This window comes from Emydura macquarii, unplaced genomic scaffold (genome assembly GCF_026122565.2).
Source record: "Emydura macquarii macquarii isolate MOO-44397 ecotype Brisbane River unplaced genomic scaffold, CSIRO-AGI_Emac_v2 contig_295, whole genome shotgun sequence".
NCBI classification, from domain to species: domain Eukaryota; kingdom Metazoa; phylum Chordata; order Testudines; family Chelidae; genus Emydura; species Emydura macquarii.
The window spans coordinates 10,721,990-10,745,190 of record NW_027130432.1 but is presented as its reverse complement, the minus strand read 5'-3'; the positions used below and the strand labels follow the sequence as shown (position 1 = coordinate 10,745,190).

At 42.4% G+C, this 23,201-nt stretch overlaps 1 protein-coding gene across 2 annotated transcripts in view; it reads right to left on the bottom strand.

The window, feature by feature from the left end:
• The window catches only part of GNAO1 (G protein subunit alpha o1), a 268,026-nt gene that overhangs the window by 169,054 nt on the left and 75,771 nt on the right, over nt 1-23,201 (bottom strand). For both annotated transcript variants that reach the window (XM_067551993.1, XM_067551989.1), the window contains exon 3: nt 20,485-20,626. In XM_067551993.1, the coding sequence (XP_067408094.1) occupies nt 20,485-20,626 (142 nt within the window). The remainder of the gene's footprint in view (nt 1-20,484; nt 20,627-23,201) is intronic.

Genomic DNA, 23,201 nt, shown 5'->3' with positions numbered 1-23,201 from the left:
AAGAGCTGCTACCGAGCGTGGCAAAGGTCTAGGTAATCATCATCAGCACCTACACTGCAAAGTGCATCAATGGCTACCATAGATTTTCAGCTTTGCATTTGGAAATTAAAATGATCCAAAGCCCACTTAAGTCAACTGGAATCTTTTCAATTTTGATCAGGCCTTAGATGCATAACTCCCATGAATGATAAATGGAGTGGCACATTTATTTCTCTGTGAAACCTGCTGGGAACCCACCCTTCCTGAGTTATGATTCCTTGGGGAAGGGAACTAGCATCCTTAGTTATATATTTCAGGTGCTACCGATACTGGCGTAATTGAACTTGAACTATTTAAGTTCACACGTGCACATTCCAAACGTAGCAATGAGACAGTTTGAGTCCAGTCATGTAGTTAAGAGCTGTGGTGCTTCTTTCACACTTACAGTTGTACAGATCATAAATGTTTCCAGGGCTGACGTGTAGAGCTGGATGAATGTGCTAAACTATCATCCTTGAATATTTGCTTGAATTTATACAGGAATTTACTTTGATCACACTCAGGCCCTGCATGCATTCACTTTCCAGGGAAGCCTGTGCCTGCAAAACACCATCATATGAATGTTTGTGGAAAGTAAATTTTAAAGCCCCATGTGTAGTATTCCTGAAAATTGGAATGTATGGTTCAGCATTCAAGCATTTGCACCTGAAGTGCTTACACTTTTCTTCAAGCCAGGGAACAGAATCAATACCTTAGGACTTTATTTGATTTCTCTGATGATCATCCAGAGCTGAAGGGAATTCCTAAAATTTAAGTCACGTTTGGAAAATAACAATACCTTGAGTCATCAAGGTCCCTATGACACATTTTTCAATGGACCCTCCCACAAAAAAACTTAGTCTCATCCACCGAACCAGTTCATGCCATGAAATTCCACCTGAATCATACTTCAGTTTCCAGACCCTCCACTTAATAACTCCCTTATTATAGAAGAATCATAGAACATTAGGGTTGGAAGGGACCTCAGAAGATTATCTAGTCCAACCCCCAGCTCAAAGCAGGACCAACCCCAACTAAATCATCCCAGCCAGGGCTTTGTCAAGCTGGCCCTTAAAAACCTCTAATGATGGAGATTCCACCACCTCCCTAGGTAACCCATTCCAGTGCTTCACCACCCTCCTAGTGAAAAAGATTTTCCCAATATCCAATCTAGACTTCCCCCACTGCAACCACTAAGGGCCTGACCCAAACCCACTGACGTCAATAGAAAGCTTTCCATTGACTTCAGTGGATCTTGTATCAAGCCTTAAATGCATGCAAGAAAAGTTAGGTTTTACCACATGCCGAGAAGATTAACAAATCCAGACTGTGGCAGACCAACAAGGGAAATGAATTCCAGAGTCAAGGACAGTCATAGCAGCCCCCTGTTGCTGTATCAAAGGAACTCCAGGTTATGTGCCTCGGCTGACAGCAAATGGTGGCAATATGGTCTCAGAAAAGAAGTGATCCCACAGGTGAGTGGGTCTCAAACCATTTAGGGCTTTATAGGTTAAAACCACTATCCTGAACTCCACCAGAAAACTAATTAGAAGCCAGTGCAGCTCTCAGAGTAATGCGCTCCTTGCCTGATACATCACTGCACAAATGGGTAATGCCATTCTCCACTAGTTTGAGCTTTCAAGTGGCCCAAATCTGCAGCCCCATACAGAGCACACTGTAGCAATCTAGTCTTCAAACGTGTTATGATGGTAGCAAGGTCCACGTCAGAGAAAAAAGATCATGCTCTTCTAGCCAGATGTCCATTGCAAAAAAACCCTTTCTGTTCTTTCAGAAGATGGTGAACCTGAGTCACAAATGGTGGCTGTAACTTCCTTGAGCTGGGGTGCAGATATTACCCTCAGTAATTCCTCACTTTTATTCCACCCAAGGATTTAATAAAGACATTGACTTATACATAGATCTGCTGTGATGGAAACCTAGACCTTTATGGAAGCAAAGACATGTTTTTTTCCCTCTTCCCCATGCTCCTGGCATCTGACTTTAAAAATGACAAATCATAACCAGCATAGTGAAGACCAAATACATGCAAAGAACGGTTTGTGATCAAAACAAACTTGCCCAAAAAAAGGGTCAAATCTGGGGAAACTGCAAATGGCTTCAAGCTATTCAGTGAGCAGTAAAATGGCTCATCAGAGAAAATGTGCATTTGCTAAGGCCTAATAATTTTGCACAGAGGGCCAAATTTATTTCTACTGTAAGCAGGCACAGCTCTGAAGGCAATGGAATTGCTTATGCCAGCTGTCCATTTGGCTCCTTATATTACCATTATCTCATGCTGCGTTTCCTAATGTTAAGGCTCTCTCAGCCTGCGGTCACCCCTGCTTCCCCTCAGACATCTTATATAAACTGTGTGAATTAAATAGCATAACTGCAGACACTAAGGCCTTCAGAGACTCCACAGTTGATTTGATTCACAGACTCAAGTCACCTCTTTGGCTTGAGCGAAATAGAAGATTTGATTCTTGTGCCAGGCAAACAGTTTATTCGTGTTTGTGTGTGTGTGGAGGGAGACTGACAAAGGTGCAAGTGGGATCACGTGGACGTTCTCTTCTGTTTTATTGGTTTTAACTGGAGTGATGCTCTGAGAGCAGATTTTTATAATAAAATGTATCTTATGCCGGACTGACATCCTCCAGCAATGGAATCCTTTACTGGCAGCATCTGGAGAAGAGCTAAAGAACCAGCTGTATACGGTTCCCATACTTCATGCTTCAGCCACTCCAAAGGTGGCTGCGTTTTAGTGGTACTGTAGGTACAGCAAAATCTGTATTAAGTGACCACCCAGAGGGCTAGTGAAAACCCAGTGCCAGTGGATTTTAACTGCTGGTGAAACAAAATCATATTGTGAATACTTTAATAATGATTAATAATTATTCCTTATGACCATATTGAACATGGCCCTTGTTGTCTGTTTGATGTCTGTCTGGATAGAGAAGTAAAGCACTTTGAGATTATTTATAATGAAAGGTGCTACATAAATATACTGGAGGGTTTTGGAGGGATTTTGGATCTGTGCTGAGAAGTCCAGCTCATTTTCACAAAGGTCACCAAACAAACCCCCTGATGATGGCAACTTTCAGTATGGAGTCTTGTGCCAGAGAGGAACCGATGATCATGTAATTCCCTTCCCATTAGTTAATCCCCTGAGAGAGCCAGTTTCCTTCTCTGTTTTCTTTAAACTAAAATTAAAAGGATAATTTTAATAATGCCATCTGTTCTGTCCACTGGTTGTCCAGACATGCACTACAAAGCTCTTTTCACAACTGGGAAGACAGAGTTTGTGTATGTGAGGTGGCGGCAGGGAGTGAGAGGAAATACCACTGATCTACCAAAAACTAGTCCATGGCAGATAATTTGCCTAAATTAATTTTGGCTGAAAGACATATATCTGAAATTGTTTCCTAAAATGTGATTGAATCAATTGGCCTCTCTCCTATTGTTCGGCCCAGTAAAGTGACATTTATATGCATCAGCCCATCTTATTCCTAGAGATTAATTTTATGAGCTGAACTCTGTGCTCCCAGTGTCACTGGGAAACACATCTTCAATGGAATGGAGTTGCCAGAACTTGAAGGTGTGGTTTGCTCTGACTCTGCAGAAGAACTAGTCCGTTTCCGCATAGCATTTCACAAGTATTTCCTGCTGCACATTCAGCACCCCGGTACATATCTATAGTTTCACAGAGAATCAAAAAGCAGACCAGGCATTTACTTTTACGTGAGGATTAAAAAGTTGCCATGACAACACAACTGACATCACAATGTAGAACAGACTTCAGAGATACCATGCTGGCATGTCAAATGCTTAAGAAGATGGCATTTTCCAGAAAGCAAAATTGCACACTTCTTTTCTCTTTTTTTCGGTCTCATTCAGCATTGCCCCGTCTTCCCTTATGGAATTTAACAGATCTTTTTCCTATGCGGTTTTTGCATCACAATATGCAATTTCAGAGAGGATTAGGCCCTGCTTTAGAATTTTATAGAATGGTTCAAAACTCCTATAGAAAGTGCCTTATCCTCTATTCAAACAACTTGGTGGAGTCATTTCTTCACAACTTTGTTAGCTTTCTGTAGAATCTAGTTGGATTCATTCCTATGAAATTTTATAGGCTATTTCCACTTGGGTGCCTCCTCCCATTCCCCAAGAGATTCTTTTATCACGCATTTATTGCCCTGAATGAGTCAGGTGCATTTCCTAAAAGACTGATCCAAAGTTTGGCCATTTATTATTATTGCACTATGGAAAGATAGATATTTGCAATCACTATCATGACAGTTATAGGATCAAATTTTAGCCCTACACTACATGTCTGTTTCTTTCCTGAATACCCATGTGAAGTGAGACAAATAGACTAACTCAGCCCCACTTGAGTTCCCAATGATTGTTTGGTGCTAAGGCAGTCTCTAGCCTGTCCATTAATTGGCTGACTCCTTTGGGCCAAAATCTGTCCTCAGGCTGTGGCCCAGGCTGACAGCTATGACCTGCTGATATTTGTTTCCATTGTAAATATAAATGTGCTTATGAGTACAGTGACTATATAGAAATGGGACCTCACAGTATACAGAATTTTTCACTATGTGAGGATCATTCTGTCTGTCTTGATTTACTGACCAAACCTTTAGCATTGTCAGCAATGCAGAACTGATATATGGCAGGGGAAGATGTTTTATTAGCCCAGTACATCATCAACTACCTGGCCAGCTGAATTCTGATTCTAGAATCTCTTCTGATGGCAATGAGTAATTGATTCGTTGTAAGGAGCAAAGAGAATACACAGGGCTGGACTGGGACAGGTCTTTATGCCCGGCTGTAAGGTCTAAAATAAACCATCATTTTTAAGACATAACTTTCAAAAAGTCCCATTTTAGGGCACCGATACTAATTGAATCAGCAGCATTATGCTTCAGTGTATTAGTGGTAGGACTTAGCCCTGTCCCAGCTCTATCCAGTTAGACTGACCTACTTTGACACAGTGTAACCTGACCGGTATTTTTGGGGCCCATGGAAACCACCCCTGCTATCACATCAAATTCAGACATCTTGTCTATCGCAGTCTGCCCTCCCTCACCAGACATGTGTCCAATGTTCTTCTCTTTGAGTGCCATTTGTCAGTTTCCCACATAAAGACCTCTGTGCCTTCTGCCAAGCTGCAGGATCTGAGCTTTCTGAAGTCCTGTACATTTACATCTCTCCTGAAGACCCACTGCTGCCATGCTGCTCATAGTGAATCTAACTGGTGTGACTGTTCCTGTGCTAACCTCAACTTGTCTGTCTGTCCTTGAGAGTTCCTTGGAGCAGTGGCCGTTTCCCCTTCTCCACCTGGACACCACCTAACCACTGGAATTGTTACCATGAACAAATAAATAATGCATTCAAAACCCACCATTTTTATAGTGCAAAATCTCTCTCTTCCCTAAAAGACGATTAGCAGGGACCCAAGGTGGAGGTTGCTGGTGGTGAGGTTGGGGGAAGTTTGCACTCCCATGGCAAGCATGACATTTGAAAGATGAGCTGCAGATTGCAATGCTTGGCCCTTTAGATTTCCCAGGCACAGATTTCATCTGGCCTCTTTTCAAATCCTTTTTTATAAAGCTGCTGACATAAAGACTGAGGTGCTATGATTAACTCCCACCCCCAAATAGGGAGCTGGAAATATTCAGACGAATGCATCTGCTCTTGCTGTAGTCAGTCAGCAGGAAACAATCTTACTAGCAGTGTTGAGGTAAACAAGCCAGGCTGTCCTCATCTGGCAGATGGCAGCTAGGCTAAGGGGAGGAAGCTTGAAGCAATGACAGCAGCTGCACAGGTTTGTGTTGCGCAGATTAAGTGGAGGAGAAAGGTAAATGCATCAATGAGGGGCTTATACCGTCCCAAGATAGTGGACAGAGCATTTTGTCCTGAGAGGTCAGTCGCACTCCTTCTGGGTATTGTCCTAGTGGACAGAGAAGGCTTGATCTGGAAGAATATGAGGTGAGCATCTCTTTAGATGATTTTCAGGCTTGGTGGGCCAGTGAGACACTTTTGATGCATATGTTTGGGAAATCATCAGCAATGGTTAGGTCTATTGCTTAGATTAGGCAACGAGCAGAAAGCTTTGTTAACACCAGTTAAAAGCACAGGTTTTCCTTTCTCCTGTCCAAGACAAGAGCCAGATAAAATGGATGCAGATTCTTATGCACTTCGTAAGGAAATTCAGGCCCTCATTCCAAATTAACTCATACTGCCCCAAATCAGGGTTGGCTCTGCTGAGGTCAATTGTACTGCTGGTGTAAAACAGATGTGAGATCAGACTCTGGCCCTACATGTTGCTACAGGAGTTGGCTGCCTGGCACAATGCAATGCCACGTTCAGATTCTATTGCCTTCGCTTGAGCCGATTGCTTCAACAAGTTCTGCATCTCAGCCATCACCACACAGGACTGACCTTGAGGGAGGTATGAGCCTCGTGCCACTGACCCTCCAGGATTTCACTCCCACCTGTTTAAAGATGGTTTTCACTGTGAGACACGAAAGTCCCTCTCCCCCCAGCCAGTTCAGTGACAGCACCGGCCATTCCAATGGAACTTACAGCTGTTGGAGATAGTACCTTATCATTGATAAGACATCTTCCTTCACTGAGACAACATCAGCTACAGCAGGATTGAAGTGATGCCCTACAATCTGAGTCTGCATTGAGTCGGTGTCCCATAAAATGTCACTAGGCAGCACGGTGCTTCTGAAGGTGCCATCTTTTGGATGAGCTCTGGATCCAAACACCCTGACCATTTGTGATTAGTATACACACTGCTGTTGCATTTCATACAGGAGAAGGGATGTTAGACCCAGTATCCCGGACAAATGCCAGTGAACATGACTACATTCTGCCTCCCTAAATCCCCCCTACAGCGGGACATGGCATTCCTGTGTGATGTAAAAGAGCTACCATGCTCCACTCCAGAGTGGGCTGCATTTCTGTGCTGGGTGAAGCAATTACTTGCACATGTGCTGGGTCAAATCCGGATGTCTTTCCTCAGTCCCTGAGTCCTTACTTTATGTGGTTGACTAAGGGCTTTGGGATCTGGCCCATTGCAATGGGCGTTGGGGTCCCTTGGGATGAAATGCCCTACGTGACTGTGAAAGTCTGTTGTCTGAAGGTCAGTTTATCTTAAATGAGTCTTTCCCTCTTCAACCCCTCCCTTTTACTAAGGAAAACCTCTCAGTGATTAATGCAATTTTCCTTCTTCATTTGTCACCTCACTTGCTGTATTGAGGGTTTAGGCTCACATTTTCTCACATAAGGCCCAATCGAACTCCCGCTGGGATCAGGGGGAACCTTTCCATTAACTTAATGGGAATTGGATCAGGGCCAAATCCCCTGGCACCAGGCCTGGTGGCTGATTTTGTGGGGTTTTATCCTTAAGACTCTTAGTGACGGATCTCAGGGGGTGCTGGCCCCTGCTACACCCATTCACTTAGGCCCTAATCCTGCAACAGGATTTGCTAGCATGAACCATTACCCCTGTGCAGAATCCTACTGAAAGAGTGGGCTGCATTAATAGCTCCTGTGCTGTACTGGGACTCTACATTGTGATCTGTTGTGCATGTCTGTACTTCAGCTAAGTGCCTAATACAACTGACCCACAGATATTATGGTCTCATCCTACACTACTCAGGGAATGAGAATTTTGTAATTGGTTTAAAGGGCACAGGAAAAGGCTTTATGTAAAAATAATGGACCAAATACTGCTCTTTCCCCCTGGTGGGAATCGGGAGTAGCTCTTTTAACTACACTGGAGTCACTCCAGCTTTACACCTGTGTAAAGTAATCTGGCCCATTTACCATTCTAATTTTAGTATGCGCATACAGTCAACTCTGAATAATTTGTATGGCTGTAGCAAAGCCACCATTGGATTGGTTAGTCCAGAGGGTTGCCTTTTATCAATCAATGCCAAAGCCTTATTCTATCCTTTGGTAACGTTGATGTAATGCAGTGCATGGCTGGCATTAATTCATGTGTTACTGTGCACATGATAGCTAATAGCACAGCAATGTAGTCCTAATGTTCTCTGATTTTAAACACCCAGAAGAAATGCCAGTGCCAAGTCCCAAATGAAATGTGCTATACCCTGGAAATTGCTCTGGGATGCAGTGTGGAACTGTGAGTCCAACAGGGTTTGCTTTGCAGGCGTTGACAATGAGCTACTTTTTGCTGCTTAAGGTTTGGGTTTCATAAATGTGAAACACCCTATTCCATCCATTTCCCCACATGGGACACCCACTCACCTGTCACTCTCTCCCCTCCAGGTTTTGTCCCAGCTTTGCCTTGAGATGGCTTGAGGGCCGTGAAAGCAGCTCTCTTGATCTTCAGAAGAATTCTGTGCAGTTTGCCGTTCCCTCAGCAGGGCCTGGAATTTGCCTGCTCAGTGGAGGTGTGGGGCCCAGGAGGGGTGAACTCAAGGCCTGCAGAGCTTTCATAGGCCGGAGTTCATCCTTCTGATTTTGGGTGCAATTGGGATTCTGTGCAAACAGTTCATGAAGTTCTAACCCTACCCATATTACTCACTCATGCCACAAGCCCAACAAAATAATAAACACCAGAGTTATTACTGACAGCCAAATCCAGAGCACCACACACACTACACTTTCCATTTATTATTTCTTTCAGTGCCAAAGTGCACTAAGCGCCAGCCAGTTGGTGATAAATATTAATTCATGCGAATCACTGCCTGGGCAGAGCCTGCTTTCCTCTTGTGTTGGAGCCAGTGCCACTTTATGCCCCTCCTCACCATCGAATCAGCCAGGACTGAACTCAGAGGGTCTCCTCTGCCGGTGTGACTCAGCAGTAGCTCCGCTGAAGTCCCGGCAGCTGTGGCGATGTACACCAGCGGAGGAACAGGTCCAGAGACTTTCCCAGCTGCTCTCCTTTTGAATGGAGAGTGAAACGGCTATTTCTCTTCAGCTCCATCTTGGTTCCTAAACTCTGTCCCCAATAATCTGTGGGAATAGCCACCACTTCAGCACTAAATGGATCGTACCCTGCCCTTTTTTAAGTGAAATGATGCCCTGTTCTGCCGCTGGGAGGTACCACAGTAAATTAACTTGGGTAGCTCAAGTCAACCCAGACTTCATCAAGCAACCTTTTCCCCCAAGGCCAGCCTGTTCTTCTCATCAGGCACCCACCAGCTCTCTGGACTTTCATGCTTTCTTTCCTCTGCAAACGTGTCACTGAGCCTTCCTCAGACGGCCCTTCTGAGAGGACATAGAGCCAAGCGCATAGAACCAGGGTGTGAATAAGCTGACTTTAGACGCAGCGTAATTCTTTTAGCACATGAAGGATGGAAATAACCTTCTGTGCACATGCTCCAGTGGCCACTTTGAATGCATTCCTGTTAGAATTCATGATGCGGACCCACAAATGTACTCTGCGGAGCAGACTAGAAGAAGATGGACTGAGGAATCAATAGTGGTTAAAAAGTTGTGGTTTTTAGGTTCGCCCATGCAAGAGGCTGCTGAGATTCTAAGGAAATTCAGAGGCTTATTTTTGGACAGCTTTTGAGTGACACTGCAGCTGGATAGTGTGGGGTGGAGGGAAAGGATAAAGGATCTGCCAAGGAAATATATCAGTGCAGCCTGTGAGAATAAGCTTTGTCTGCAGCTGTGCAGAGCAACAAAGTCCAGGAGAACCTGTGTTCCTCACCAAAGCAACTGTCATGGAGATCCCCTGAACTGAGCTGGAATAACCCCATGGTCTAAAGGCACTCATTGCGGAGGGCTTTCAACCCTGTGGCCCTCATTTCTCACTGGCCACTGAAAACCTGACCTCCTCACGCTTTACTGAACTGTCCCGAGGAGGGGGTTTCCTATGCCTCGCATCTTGACTTCTTTTTTTATAGGAGCATTTTTACACTGCACAAATGCACTTTTGCTGTGCAAGGCGTGGATCTGATTTCTATTTTGTTCTTTTTTTTCTCCTCTGAGAGAGATTTCCCTCAATATCAGCACTTTGCAAGGGACTTGGGGGCGAAGGGAGGGGGGAATCAAGGGGAGTGGGCAGAAGAAGGAAAAGCATCTACCTAATGTGTATCAATCGGCTTTCCACTTCAGAGATTCTTGCTGCATTTGTAATGGGGCATTTGGGGCGTACATTGTGCAGGCAAAACGTATTTCTCTTCTCCAGCATTCATCATCAGTTCGCTCTATATTGCTTGCTCGCTCTCTCGCTCTTTTTTTGTTTGTTAAAACCAAATGCATTGGCCATCTCAGCCAGTGACAAAAAATCTGTCCCTGAATGAGCCAACCATCTCCCATAGCAACAAGACAGACTGTGAAAATACCAAGTGCCTTTTTTTCCCCCCTGAGAAACTCATGGCATTTTTTGATTTCCCTCTGCTGCTCAGAAATGTGAATGATGGTGACCGAAACATACCTCATCACATCACGTATTCAAGGAAGAGGGGGGAAGGAAGGTGAGAAAGATAGGCATGGAATAGCCATAGACATAAAGACCCATCAGTTTATTTAATTTAGTACACGGCACTTGTCATCAAAATTGCTGAGTGCCAGATGGATATCATGTGACAGCAGCCCTAGGTAATGTGTTACCATGACACTCGCCATGGCAGAAATTCCCTTAAGCTACAACAGAAAAGAATCATTGATGTTCTTATGATAAAACTACCATATAGACGTAGGGCAGGTCCTGTCTGTTTTCTCCACTACAGGCAGCAAAACTGGAGGTCTCTCTGAGTGCCATGTCTCATTCTATTGAATAAATACTAGCAAGAGAAGGTGTCTTATTAGCAATGGCTGTCTCTGGTTAATTTGAAAGTCACGTGACTTGCAGGCTAGCTTCCCTATTGATCAGCTCTATATCCTGTCTATATTGAAAGCCTTTTGAATACACTAAGCCCTCATAATAAAATAAAGAGCAACTGGATACACCTCCCATGACCACTCATCTGCCGGAAATTAAATAAAATCCCCAAATGTCCTGAGCCAGCAAGCAACAAGTTCCATGTAAAACTTGGGGTGGATTATTTTAAGGATTGTCTCTTTTATGGTTTCTGTAAAGGCCTGCTATAGACCATGATACAGCATCTTTCCAGGACATTACATTTTATGTAGGCAGTTATAACAGTGCTGTCTGGGGCCTTGGTATAGTTAAGTTTTAAATAAAATCTTTGGATCTATGTGGTTTCACCCCCTAAAGCTTATATTTTCCACCCTGTAGGACTGTCCTGTACACTCACAGCACCAAACTAAATAGGATGTGTAAGGTGCTGTTAGACTCCCATTAAAGCCCCATACACGTGTTTATCTGATGTGTAAATAATGGTGTAATGAACAGCTGAGGAGACAGAAAAAGGTGTGAGGAAGGTCTAAATTAAAACTGGGAGTGGCTTGCTTTATTTAACACATTCTTTCACCTCTGTCAGTTGCTTTTCTTGCAACATTCCTGTCTTGTGGCTCCTAAGTGTATTAGTTAAACTAAAGTAGATTTCTTTACAATCAGATAGCCAAAGGCGATTTAATGGAGGAAAGAGTGTCCGAGTTGCAACTAGGCAGATAGGTATGACTTTAAATATGGAGGCCTAAGTGAGGGTTTTCTAGCAATTTAACTTGGCATAACACACATGCTGAGGAGAGGGAGTGAAATACAGACTTGAGCTCCCTCTCTGGCATACCAAAGAACTTCCACAAGTACATGAACTCATTGAAACCTTCCCATATTTCCCCAGGGCTGTCATTGCAGCCATTTCAGTGCTTTAAAATGTGCATTCAGACTGCTTGATATTTTTCCATTACAGCTGATCAGATCAGTGCAAAAAAAAAAAAAAAAAAAAAAAAAAAAAAAAAAATGGAGTTGTGATTTTTATGATAAAAGCATGAAATTTGCCAGTCTTAGGGCATGACCTAATGAAGATTTTTAGATATGGGATCTTGGCTGACTCATGCCATGTTGATGGTGGCTGCAAGTTTAACAACATTGTCTTAATCGGCAAATAACGCTGTTTTACAGTTGGGCATACAAAGGATGTATTCTTGGTTTTGCTTCACTGTGACCTTAGGTTTGGTGTAAGGACACATTCTGTACTAATTTTGCTTGACAGTGTGGTCTTGACAGTAATCTCGTTTCTCTTTGTTCTTTCAGGTGCTACTTTGGTGATGTGGAAGCTGCTTGGTGATTGGGTAATATTAACTGTACACAGTAGCAAAAGTTATTAAATTACTATTGGCGGCTACTAGAGCATCCAACATATCAGAAAGATACACGTTTATTTGAGAGCCAGGTTCATCAACAGAGATGTCCCATTCCTCTACTGGTTGGGGCACATGTGTGCTTTGTCAGGAAAGCACAGGTGCGGAGTTGAGCAATCCAGCAGAATCAAAAAGAGAACATGTTGGATCTGGCTATCAAACAACATCAGACACTTCCATAAGATGAATGCACTTCCCATATCGACAGACGTATGTTGATTAGATGATGGTGATGGTATTGAAAAGACTCTGGTATTGAAAAGACTCTGACCAAGAACAATGGATGTTGGCACAAATCCTGCTACATCAAGTTTTAACAGGACCAAATTTTAAAAAGCTGAGGGACTAACAGAAAGGACATCCAGAAAAAGAAGCATGCTTTATTTGTGATATGAACCTACTGTCAGAAGGCTTTCATGAAGCTTTTACCCTCAGCATTAATCGTCGAGTCCACAAATGTGCACTTCGGTTGCAAGACTGGAGCTTGGTTGCAAAACTAAGTTCAGGGGACTTAGTGGTCAAAAAGGCAAAATATTATGCAAGATGCTTGGTATCTCTCTTTAACAAAGTCAGGGACAAGAAAACTGAGCAAACCCCCACACAGAAGATGTTGCATGGGATTGCCTTTGCTGAACTGATAGCATATATTGAAGAGACAAGATAGAATGAAGATGTGGCTCCAATCTTTGAACTAGCAGATCTCCCAAGATTCTATACAGCTACACTAGAAAACGGGGGGGGGGGGGGGGGGGGGGAAGGGGTGACACTGGCTGGGTGCATTCTTAGTATTGAACTAAACTCCTGCATCCTTTGATACATTCCAGATCTCTAAGCACACAGAGAAGGATGTGGTGTGCTCTTTACCTTTAACCAGGATATTGGACAGGCCCTCCAAAAAGCACGTAAGGAAGACTGTGATGAAGAAGTACTTTACCTGTCCCAAAGATCAAAAATATTTGAAGGCACGTGTTTCAAATGAAAACACAGTTGACTGGATCATTGGACCCAGGATGCCAAGTCAAAACTGTGCCTGAGTCACTATTGGCATTGATGTCCATGATATTGGATGGTTCAAACATTAAAATACAGTCAGAACAAGTGTCCATTAATCCAACTACCCTGGCTGTTATGCAACAGTTGTGCCAAAGTAACATCCATTGCCATGAAGGCGCAAAAAGTTTGTACCTCTGTAAAGCTTGAGACATGCCTTTACCAACCTATGCTTGTTTGACACTTCATGCCCTGACACGAAAAAGTGAGCGAGTAGATAACTTCTTTAAACTTGGATTATCCATCTCCTATGACAGTGTTGGCCATCTCTACCAGCATGGTAAACAGTGCATGCCAACACTTTGAGGATGAGAATGTAGTCTGTCCTCTAAAGTGGTGTTACCGTCTGTTCACTGCTGCGGCCATAGAAACATAGAGCAGCTCCACCACAGCAACGGACTCCTTCCACAGAACTGGGACATCACTTTTTCAGCATCCCAATACTTAAGTGGAGGAGTTGTCCATGGAATTCCCACTGTGGACTGTGAGATTGCAGCATCAGTGAAGAAGACAATATCATCACTTAATTCTTACACAATTGCCCCTTCACCGCTCTTGAAAAGAAACATCCCTGCCAGAAATACTGAAATCAAGGCTGACTGCCAACTGATTACTCAAGGCCTGCAAGAAGAATGCAGGTGTCCTGAACGAGTGAGGCAAGCCGCAAATCTGAATACCTTTAATGGAGATCAAGACGTTTCCTATCAGCTTACCTTGCCAGCAACAGCCAGTGCCAGATTTTGCCCTAGCCACCACTTCTATGGTGTGGCTTCACACACTGCTTCCAGACACAGCTAGAGAGTTCCTAAAGGGGAACTTCACAGTTCACAAGGCACAGCATGTTTTTTCTGGAATCGAGCTTTCCCAAGCTAATGAGCAAAATAATTCCATAATGAAAGTGGATGGTGGAGCTGCTGGAGTAACACAAAGCCCAGCGGCCCCTCAGCACTGGATGATAGTGGGACCAGAAGTGGCCAGGTTGACAGGAGAATTTGAAGCCGCAGCAGAGAAAGGAACCACCAGAAAAGGGTCTAACACAAAGCACCATGATCAGGTGAAAGGTGTTCAGCTTTCTTTTGCATGGCATGTTGAGGCACCTGTGGAGGTCAGAGAAGACATGAGCAATCCCTTCTCAGAAGAAAGTATAGATTTAGTAAAACTGGGCAGCAAAGTAGGCCCTGCTATGGCCATCTCTGTTAGGGACGCAAAGAAGATTGGGCAGTAGCAATATGCCATGTTTGTAACAGAGAGATCGCAAGACAAAACCAAGCCATTAACAGAGCTTAGCCAGTGAAATGATCCTTGTTCAGCAGACCTCCCGTAAAGCAGACCTCCAAGATCAAACTGCAGCTCGCCTCCTTGAAAAATGGTGGGGAATGTGATGTTTCAATATACTGAAGATTGTGAAAATCGTCCATGTTTCTTCATTTGTTGTAGGCTGCCTGTTTATGTAAGCTGCCTTTTCAAACTTTTTGAGACACAGCAATATCCTGTTAGGCATAGATCAATCTGAAATATTGTAATTAGCAAAGAGCAATATAACTTTCTGTTCATGAATAGAAGCTTATAAACTCATTATTTTCTCTATAATTAATATTTTAGCAACTACTTTTTGGTGACACTACACAGCACGTTAATTCTTACTATTTTGGTGTAATCTCAAACCATCACACTTCATTGCTTTAGTTTTTGGGACACCTAAAACAATAGGAATCTAAATGTACAAAAATAAAAACCCACTGGGATGGTTTAATACTATAAACAATCAGTATCAGAAAAAATATATTCAGAATATAAAATGGCTGCTGCAGCCAGCCTGGCATGCGTTGTCCATAGCCCCGTATCTGAAAATCTTTATTAAGTCATGCCCTAAAACTCTGGCAAACTTCATGCTTTTATCATAAAACCCACAATTCTTTCACAAATCTGATCAGCTATGATGGCCGTGACAAGCAGGGCTCAGAGTTGACTGGTACCAGTCTGACCTAGAAAATCATTCTCCTGCTGAGGCAGAATGGGATATTATATATTAATACAGCTCTTGCTAGTCTGAGGATGGAGAGATTTAACAAAATATAATCCCAGTTGTAATTGGCAGGTGCTAATGTTTTTGCTGGGAAACTACCAGCCATTCTTTCTTTCACTCAGGGCTGGAATTTGGCATGGAAGATGCATGTCCGGGAGCAATTCTTTATTACTTTCAGAATCACGTCTGAGATGTTCTTTTTTTGTACTTGCTTAACTCAAATGACTGCAACATAAAAAGTGAAAGTTGCCACGTGATCATATGTGTTGTGACTCTTTCACTTGTGATATAGGCTCTGTCTATGTTACAGAGCCTATGCTGGTACAGCTTTGCCATCATAGCCTCCTCGTATAGACGCAGCATATGCCGACAGAAGGAGGTCTTCTCCTGGCAGAGCGATGCCATCTCCCTGAACAATGTTAGCTAAGCTGACAGAAGCATTCTTCTGTTTGCATAGTTGTATCTATACGGAGGGTTTTGCTGTCATAGCTGTGTTGGTTTGGGAGTGTATTTTTTTTCTCATGCAGTTGGCCATCATAGCTATGCTGCCATAATTTACTAGGGGTGTTTGTATGTGTAAGAGAGAGACAGAGAGAGAATGTGGACTTTGAACTTGCAAACTGTCTGTTCTACATGTACAGTAATGCTCTTTCAAAGGGAATTTGAACACACAGACTGCTTCGGAGGAATTAAAAACACTTGCTTAAACAACAGGCTCCAAGGGATTCAAATAAGCCAAAGGCCAACTGGGCAACAGTAAGCATTTGAAGTACATTTAACTATGTATTGACAGATTAGACTGGAGCATCTTCAGATATTTGGTCAATAATCTGAATTGTAAAAAGTCACTAAGTGCACACTTATAGGCTCAGACTGGGAGCTATCTAATATGCATTTTATGCACCATCCTAGAAGAACTCTGACAAAGATTTACAGTCCATTGTGCCAATACAAGCACACTCAAAAGAGGCTATTTCATTCTCCATTTCCTTTCGTGAAAGTACCAATAAAGAGGAAATCAACACACACAAAGAATTCCTTCAACTTTGTGAGGGTGCGTGCATGGGTATGTAGCTTGAGAGTTTGGCTCACTAAAATTTGTAAACTCATCCAGATTCTCTCAGCTTGACTACAAATGTAGAGTTTCTATACTGAGTGGGAGTCTGCATAGCACATCCTACAGATTTATTCTGAGGTCAGCATCGACCTGTATTGCAAAGTATTTTTTGTGACTACTAGCTCAGATTTTTAACCTTAGACTTGACTCAATTGTCTCTCCCAAAGCAGTAGCTGAAAATCAATCATCTGCCCATAATTATGGTTGAACTAAACACTTGCATTGATTTGTTTTTTCATTAAATTACTAACTTTGGACTTCACATTCCCCTACACTACTACACTCATCTGTTGGATTCCAACGATGAGTTAAAGAGAAGGAGTGTTTTTCAGAGACGTTGGCACTTTAAAGGGCTGTCTAACCTGTATTCTTACATTTTATGGCCTAAAGCTTACTTAGCTTTCCTGCCGTGAATCCAGTTAGAAAGACAATGATGAGAAATACACACATGTTCCTTCTGGGGCAACTACAGGTGTTTGAGCAGAAATTAAGCCCTCTCAGTTCCATTCATGCACTCTTTCTGAAATCAGTTATGTCACACATCTGTGACTAAGGGCAGAATTTGGCCATTAGTATCCCCAGAACTATATAATAAGATTCTAGGATTGTCACTCTGTTTGTGTAGCACTCTGAAGCCTAGAATGTCTGACTCAGTGTGAAGCGATGGAAACAGTTGCAGGCATATTGAGAGCTCTTTTCATTTAGGGTATCACCAGGTACAATTATCACTGGATTTCACAGTCTGTTCCTGTCCAATTTTTAAGTTTGCCGCCATTTTGACTCTACAAATTATACCTGTGCCCTTCCAGCTAAAATAAAGGATGTGTCTATGCCATGCCAACAGTCCATGACTATTGTTACTCAACCCATCACCACCCTTACTCTCCAGCTAATTTGCATCTAACAATCTCATTGGCTGTATGAGGGAGACTGCACAGATGGTGGTTTACTTGGTCCAACTCCCACAGTTCACCAGGTTCAATCATCACTGGAATGCAGTCTTTTACATTCAATTTTTAAGTTCTCAATAATTTTTGGCTGTTTTTACATGTGACTGACAGTATGTACTTCCTGTTACTAGGAGTAATAATAATGAACTATTGACAAGGAGAATCTGAAGGATCTATTGAAGAGAATTCTTTCTGCCCCTGTTGGGTCTCTTGTAACTTTCAAAATGAATTAGACACATATAAATAAGAACAGCATTTATGGCTATGCTAATTAAAAGAGCCATTCATCTTCATGCTTCAGGGCAAACATTGATCACCAGCTGGGGTCAGGAAGAAATTTCCCAAGCAAGGCACAGGATATAATTAGAGTACCTTAGGGTGGTGGTACCTTTTCTACTGAAGCATCTGGCATTAGCCTTTATCAGAGACAGGCTGCTAATAAATTAAGTGGATCTCTGTTCTGCTGTAGCATTTATTATGTTCATCTTACGACTTTGACAAAAGCTCAGGGATTCAGTTATGATTCTTCCTCTAGGCTTAATATTTAGCTTAATGGAAGCAAGGGGGTGAATATGAACAGGTGATCTTGTATCTCTGTACTACCAGTGAATCCTTGAGGGGATGAATGGAGTAAGATGGTATCTGATTTTCTACATCAACAACAAAACCCAAGATCCTTCATCTCAGTCACATTTTATAAATAAGTTTTTTCGGACTGAGAATTTGTAGATGTCAAGTTTCCATCTCAAAAGAACCTTGGGTAAAATTCACCCCAGTGCAAGGGCCAGCACAAGGCATATTCACTGCTTTTTGTGACCTATCCAGAGGGCATAGGCCCTGCATGTAGTAGTGAATATCACCCTAAAAGAACTGTGTTCCAACCTCCCCTGCTATGGAATGATTTAAAATGGAAAAGTGTTGTTTTAAAGTGATGAATTGTGTAGCTGTAACACTGGACAAACTGGCATTTAATGGCACCAAACCCTTAATATACTAATAAATGCAGGGAAACAGAAACTGTATAATATTTCTCAAAATAAAATACTATTCTACACATTAAAGCCAATATTTTTTTGCATGGGGTGGCTAAGAGAAAGGAGCAAATGGAAAGCAAAGGGCAAGGCGAACTGGTTTCTACAACAGCCAGCTCAGGGCTAATGAAGAAATATTATGAAAATCAGTTAAGAGAAAGTGTAAGAATCTGTTATGAAATACTCCAGACCATGTATCTCCTTGATCTTGTACTTTTGTTTACAGACACATAAGATGTCTGTCTGAACACAAGGGCCTTATTCTGATCTCACTTACACTTATGTAAATCAGGAGTAATGAGAGTGAAATCAATCCAGCCACCCCAAGTGAACCATGTCAGTGAGAATTGACTCAAGCCTGATTATTTGATCTTAAGACAGCCTATCAATATCCTCTAGGCTAAAAGCCTTTGGCAGTTTAACAATCCAAGCAAACCTTAGCTTCCGTCACTGTGACCCTGTTCCCTCAGGGAGAACGTTAGGGGCCGTTCCTTAGGGATGCTGAGGGGAAGTGACAACTTTTTTATTGTTTTTTAAATCCTGCGCAAGTGCTTCCACACCTGAGATTAGGAGCTGGCCTTTGTGTTTGGTTTCCTAAATAAGGAGGAGGAAAATAGAGACTTTTAAATCATGAAATCAAAATCCCCTTGGTGTAACAGGAATTCTCCATGCAAACAGTTGTCACCTTCTCTGCAGGATTAGGAACTGACATAACCTTTAATGTTATCCAAAGATTTCAGGCAGCAATTTTTCATTAGTCATAGTCCTGATTACTGAGATCCTCCATTAGTTGGTAAAGCCAGAGCCTAAGTGGGATGGGTTTAACATCACAGAATTAGGATTTCATGCATAAAAAAATTAAATTTTATATTTAAAGCCATCTGTCACAGACTATTTATCAGACCTGGAGAATGATTTTTTTTCTGTGCATAGATTTTAGCAAAGACAAGCTATGTTCATGGGTCAGAGCTGAGTCACTGAGTAATCAACAGATTAATGTATTCAGTTCAAAGCCATCATGTCGGTTCTCACAATATCTCCATTAGTATAGAGTCTCTACGCTGTAAGTCATGGTAGAAAACATTATCAGGATTTAGTTTCCTTATGGAAAAACCAGCAACATGGAGACCTATTTGCTGTGGGGCAAATTTACATCTGGTGCAAATGACTCCAGAGTCGTAGACGGTCACACAGGTACACCGACATGCCAATCCCAGTGAGAAACTAAGCAATGTGGAATAGCGGTGGGAAGACAGTCAGAAGTGGAAGAGTTAATCTGAAACACTACAGCTGTTACACACCTCCCCATGAAACCTATTCTGAAAAAAACCCTCATTCCAGAATAGTTATTTCACTTCCAAAGTGGTCTTATTAATGCAGAGTAAGAAGCCAGAAAATTAAAAAAAAAAAAAAAGAAAAGAAAAGAAAAGAAATGTTGTGTGTGGACACAAGGCCATTTATCTTAAAAAAACTAAAATTATTTTAAAAAAAACTTTCCCACATAGACAAGGCCCAAATAAGATACCTGAATATGAGCAGAACTTTCTCTGTGAAATATGTGATTTTTTTGCCACAAGCCAATTCCCAATATCTACTGTACCGTTGTCACAACTTCGTTTGCTAACATCTGTATTTTGGACCTTAGTAGGTTAATAGGAACCTGTTTGTGACCTGTAAAAGAGGCCATGCACTGCCATGTCCATAGACAGCTTGGTTTTGTAATGTGGATGCACCTAGAGCCCTATTTTCATACTCTTTAGGCATGCAATTGTGCCCATAATTACCACAAATGCATGTGCACGTTAGGTAATTGCATGTGCAAATCTATTTAGTTAGCCACTTGCACATGCAATTTGCACAAACTGATCAAATTAGTTATGCGATTGCATAACTAAAGTGTTTGAAAATCTTCCCCTAGATGTGTTTTGGTTGTGCAAATATGCCTTTTCTCATGCTATGTGATCTCTTGTTGTTCCTCCAAATCAGCTCTTTGTAAATCATTCAGTTCATTATTTCAGTTGGATATTGACCTACCCTTCGCTCCTTATCACCATATTCGATGCCCAAGGTGTCCATGGCACGGACGATAGCTGCCAGTGACTGAATAGTGTTGCTATAGACCACAGGCTTGTACTGCTTCACATCTTCTCCAGAGAAACCATCTTCATGAATGATCCTACATAAAAAGAAATGATAAAGACTTGATACGAATGTCATTTGCATTGAAGAGTTAGAACAAAGTTGTTTAAAAATGGATTTAATAACTTGATCACCCTAAATTATTTGGCATTTCTTTTACTAGACCAATGTTTCTAATAAGTGGCACTTTAGGCTTTTGAGAGTGACATTCTAGATTTCTTCTCACTAGCTTAATGATGAGCCTGCACACAGGATCCTGGTTAACTGCTGTTGTCTTCCTGCCATTTAATTGTATGCACTTGAACCTGGAGCACAGCTTAAATGGCTTAATCTTCCAATTGTATGACAGCAACAATCATCAGTAGTCAGGATGAGGTTTCAGGTCCAAATCCATCTCACACTGAAGGCTGTGGAAATATTTCCCTTGATTCTAATGGGAATTGGATCAGGCCTGTAGTCTGGTGGACAGCCACAATTGCTTAAAAACCACAGCTATAATATAGCACTTACAACCCATCGGAATCTCCTGATCATTAGACAAATTTATCACAAGGAGCTTTGCCCTCTGCATACCTGAAGAAGGGCTAATAACCTGAGATGTCACAAATTTCTCTTTATCCAAGACTGTGCTGAAATTATATTTATTGATTTGTATCTCTTGTGTGCACTAGAAACCATTCACATGTGATACACAAAACATACCAGAACAACACTACATATTCCAACTCACACCAGAAAATAGGACTTTATAGTTGTTAATATAAAACCACCCAGATCTATTCCATAGATTTTTTTCCTCTCCCTAACAATACACCACTGTAGCTTTGTTTGCTTTAATGGAGCTACTCCTGGTTTTCTCCGGTGTTGGAAGATGGTCAGGTCTATAGATCTTACGCTAAACAACTGGTCTAAATACAAGTGTATGCCAGTCGTCTTTGTTTAGGCCATAGTAATAATTCAATAGACACTTCACTTCTGACTCCATTTCTATTCCCTCATTCACTAGTCTAGTTGCTAAAACAGGCCATAATCAGTGGGAGCTGCTGTGGTGAAGCAGTGACTGGAGACTGCGAGAGGGGCCTGGGATACATGGAGCTGTACTGCAATAACTAAGAGAAAGAGCAACAAAAACACCCATCACAAATTGCCATTTGTGGGAATATGTAAACACTCTGCAGGAGCCAATGGGACATTGCTGTGAATGGCAGGTGGTGTCTGGGCCTGCTCCAGCACCAAGGGAATAAGACAAAAACAAATGTATTCACATAAAGGTCTGGCATTAAGAAGAAAAGAAAAGCAAAAACAACCACCAAACCAATCAACACAGTTGCTAATGTAAGAAATGGTGCCACCATCCAGACAGTGAAATGCTGCTAACTACATCCTTGGGGACAGGACCACACTTTGGGTAATAGGTTGCATGGAGGATGGATGGCTCATCGCCAAGAATATGCGCAGTTTGTATTTTTTAAATTCAATAAGTGTGGCTCTTGGAGAAAGGATGGCCTGTGTTCTTTGCTTGGAATGAAGGACTGCAACCTCCCTGAAGTTTTTGCAAACCTAAACAGATGAATTTTCAACAGAGCCCCGTACACTCACCATGCTGCACATCCAGAATTTTATATTCATGTATGCAAGGCAAGGAATTTCATACACCAAACCCTGGGTCCATTATGATGTCATTATGCTGCTCTGGCAGAGCCATGGGGCCATCAAGCCAGCTTACCCATCCAGCTCAGAATTTCCTCCGGCTGAGGGACTCGCCGGAGTAGTGCAGAGCAAGATACGTTGCTCTACTTTGCCACCCGCATGCTGGGACGAGCGGCGTTTCAGGACATGGTTAATGCTTGGTGACCCTCGGCTGCCAGAAACCAGGGTCAGCTGAGGAATAATCAGACCAGTGTTGAGGCTGCTGTGCTTTGTGCTGGGACTAAACCAGCCCTTAGGGAGTCCCAATACTGGGAGGCAGAAAAGTGGCACTTCTGCTTCCCATCTCTTGGCTCCCGCGCTAAACGCAGCTCACTTGGCCCCACCCATTGCACTCTTCTGTAGGTCCAAATATGAATTTGAGTGAGTGCAAATGTGTGTGTGTGTGTGTGTGTGGTGTGGGGGATAGGCACAACAAAAATGGATGAGGGCAATGTAGGAGGTAGCTTTGATTAGCTTGGAGAGCGTTGCAGGGTGCATGTGTGAGGGTTGACTAGCTGAAATATAGTTTGGGACATTCTGTGAGTCCTAGTAAAAGCCTTTTGAAAATGTCTTTCTGGGATTTTGTTTGCTGAGTGGCAGCACTGGCTGAAGAAACTCCTTGATTCTAAAACCACATGGTTGTAAAGTCCCATGCTGCGATGCATGTGAGTCGTTGGGGGGAACTTTCCAGATGTATTCTGTAAACCATGCAAATCTATGTAGAAACTGTATTTTAAACAGAGGGAAGGATCAGTAGCAGTAGACATGGGGGAAGGACGGCATCTAATGCTTTATTTTAATGGCTTTTCATTTCTATTATAATGGCTTTCTTGAGTTAACACTTCAACTCACTCAACCCGGTTTTATTTGGGGCAGGAAAGGTTCTTCCTCCTCCCCCCATGGTGACAGAGATGGAGATGCTG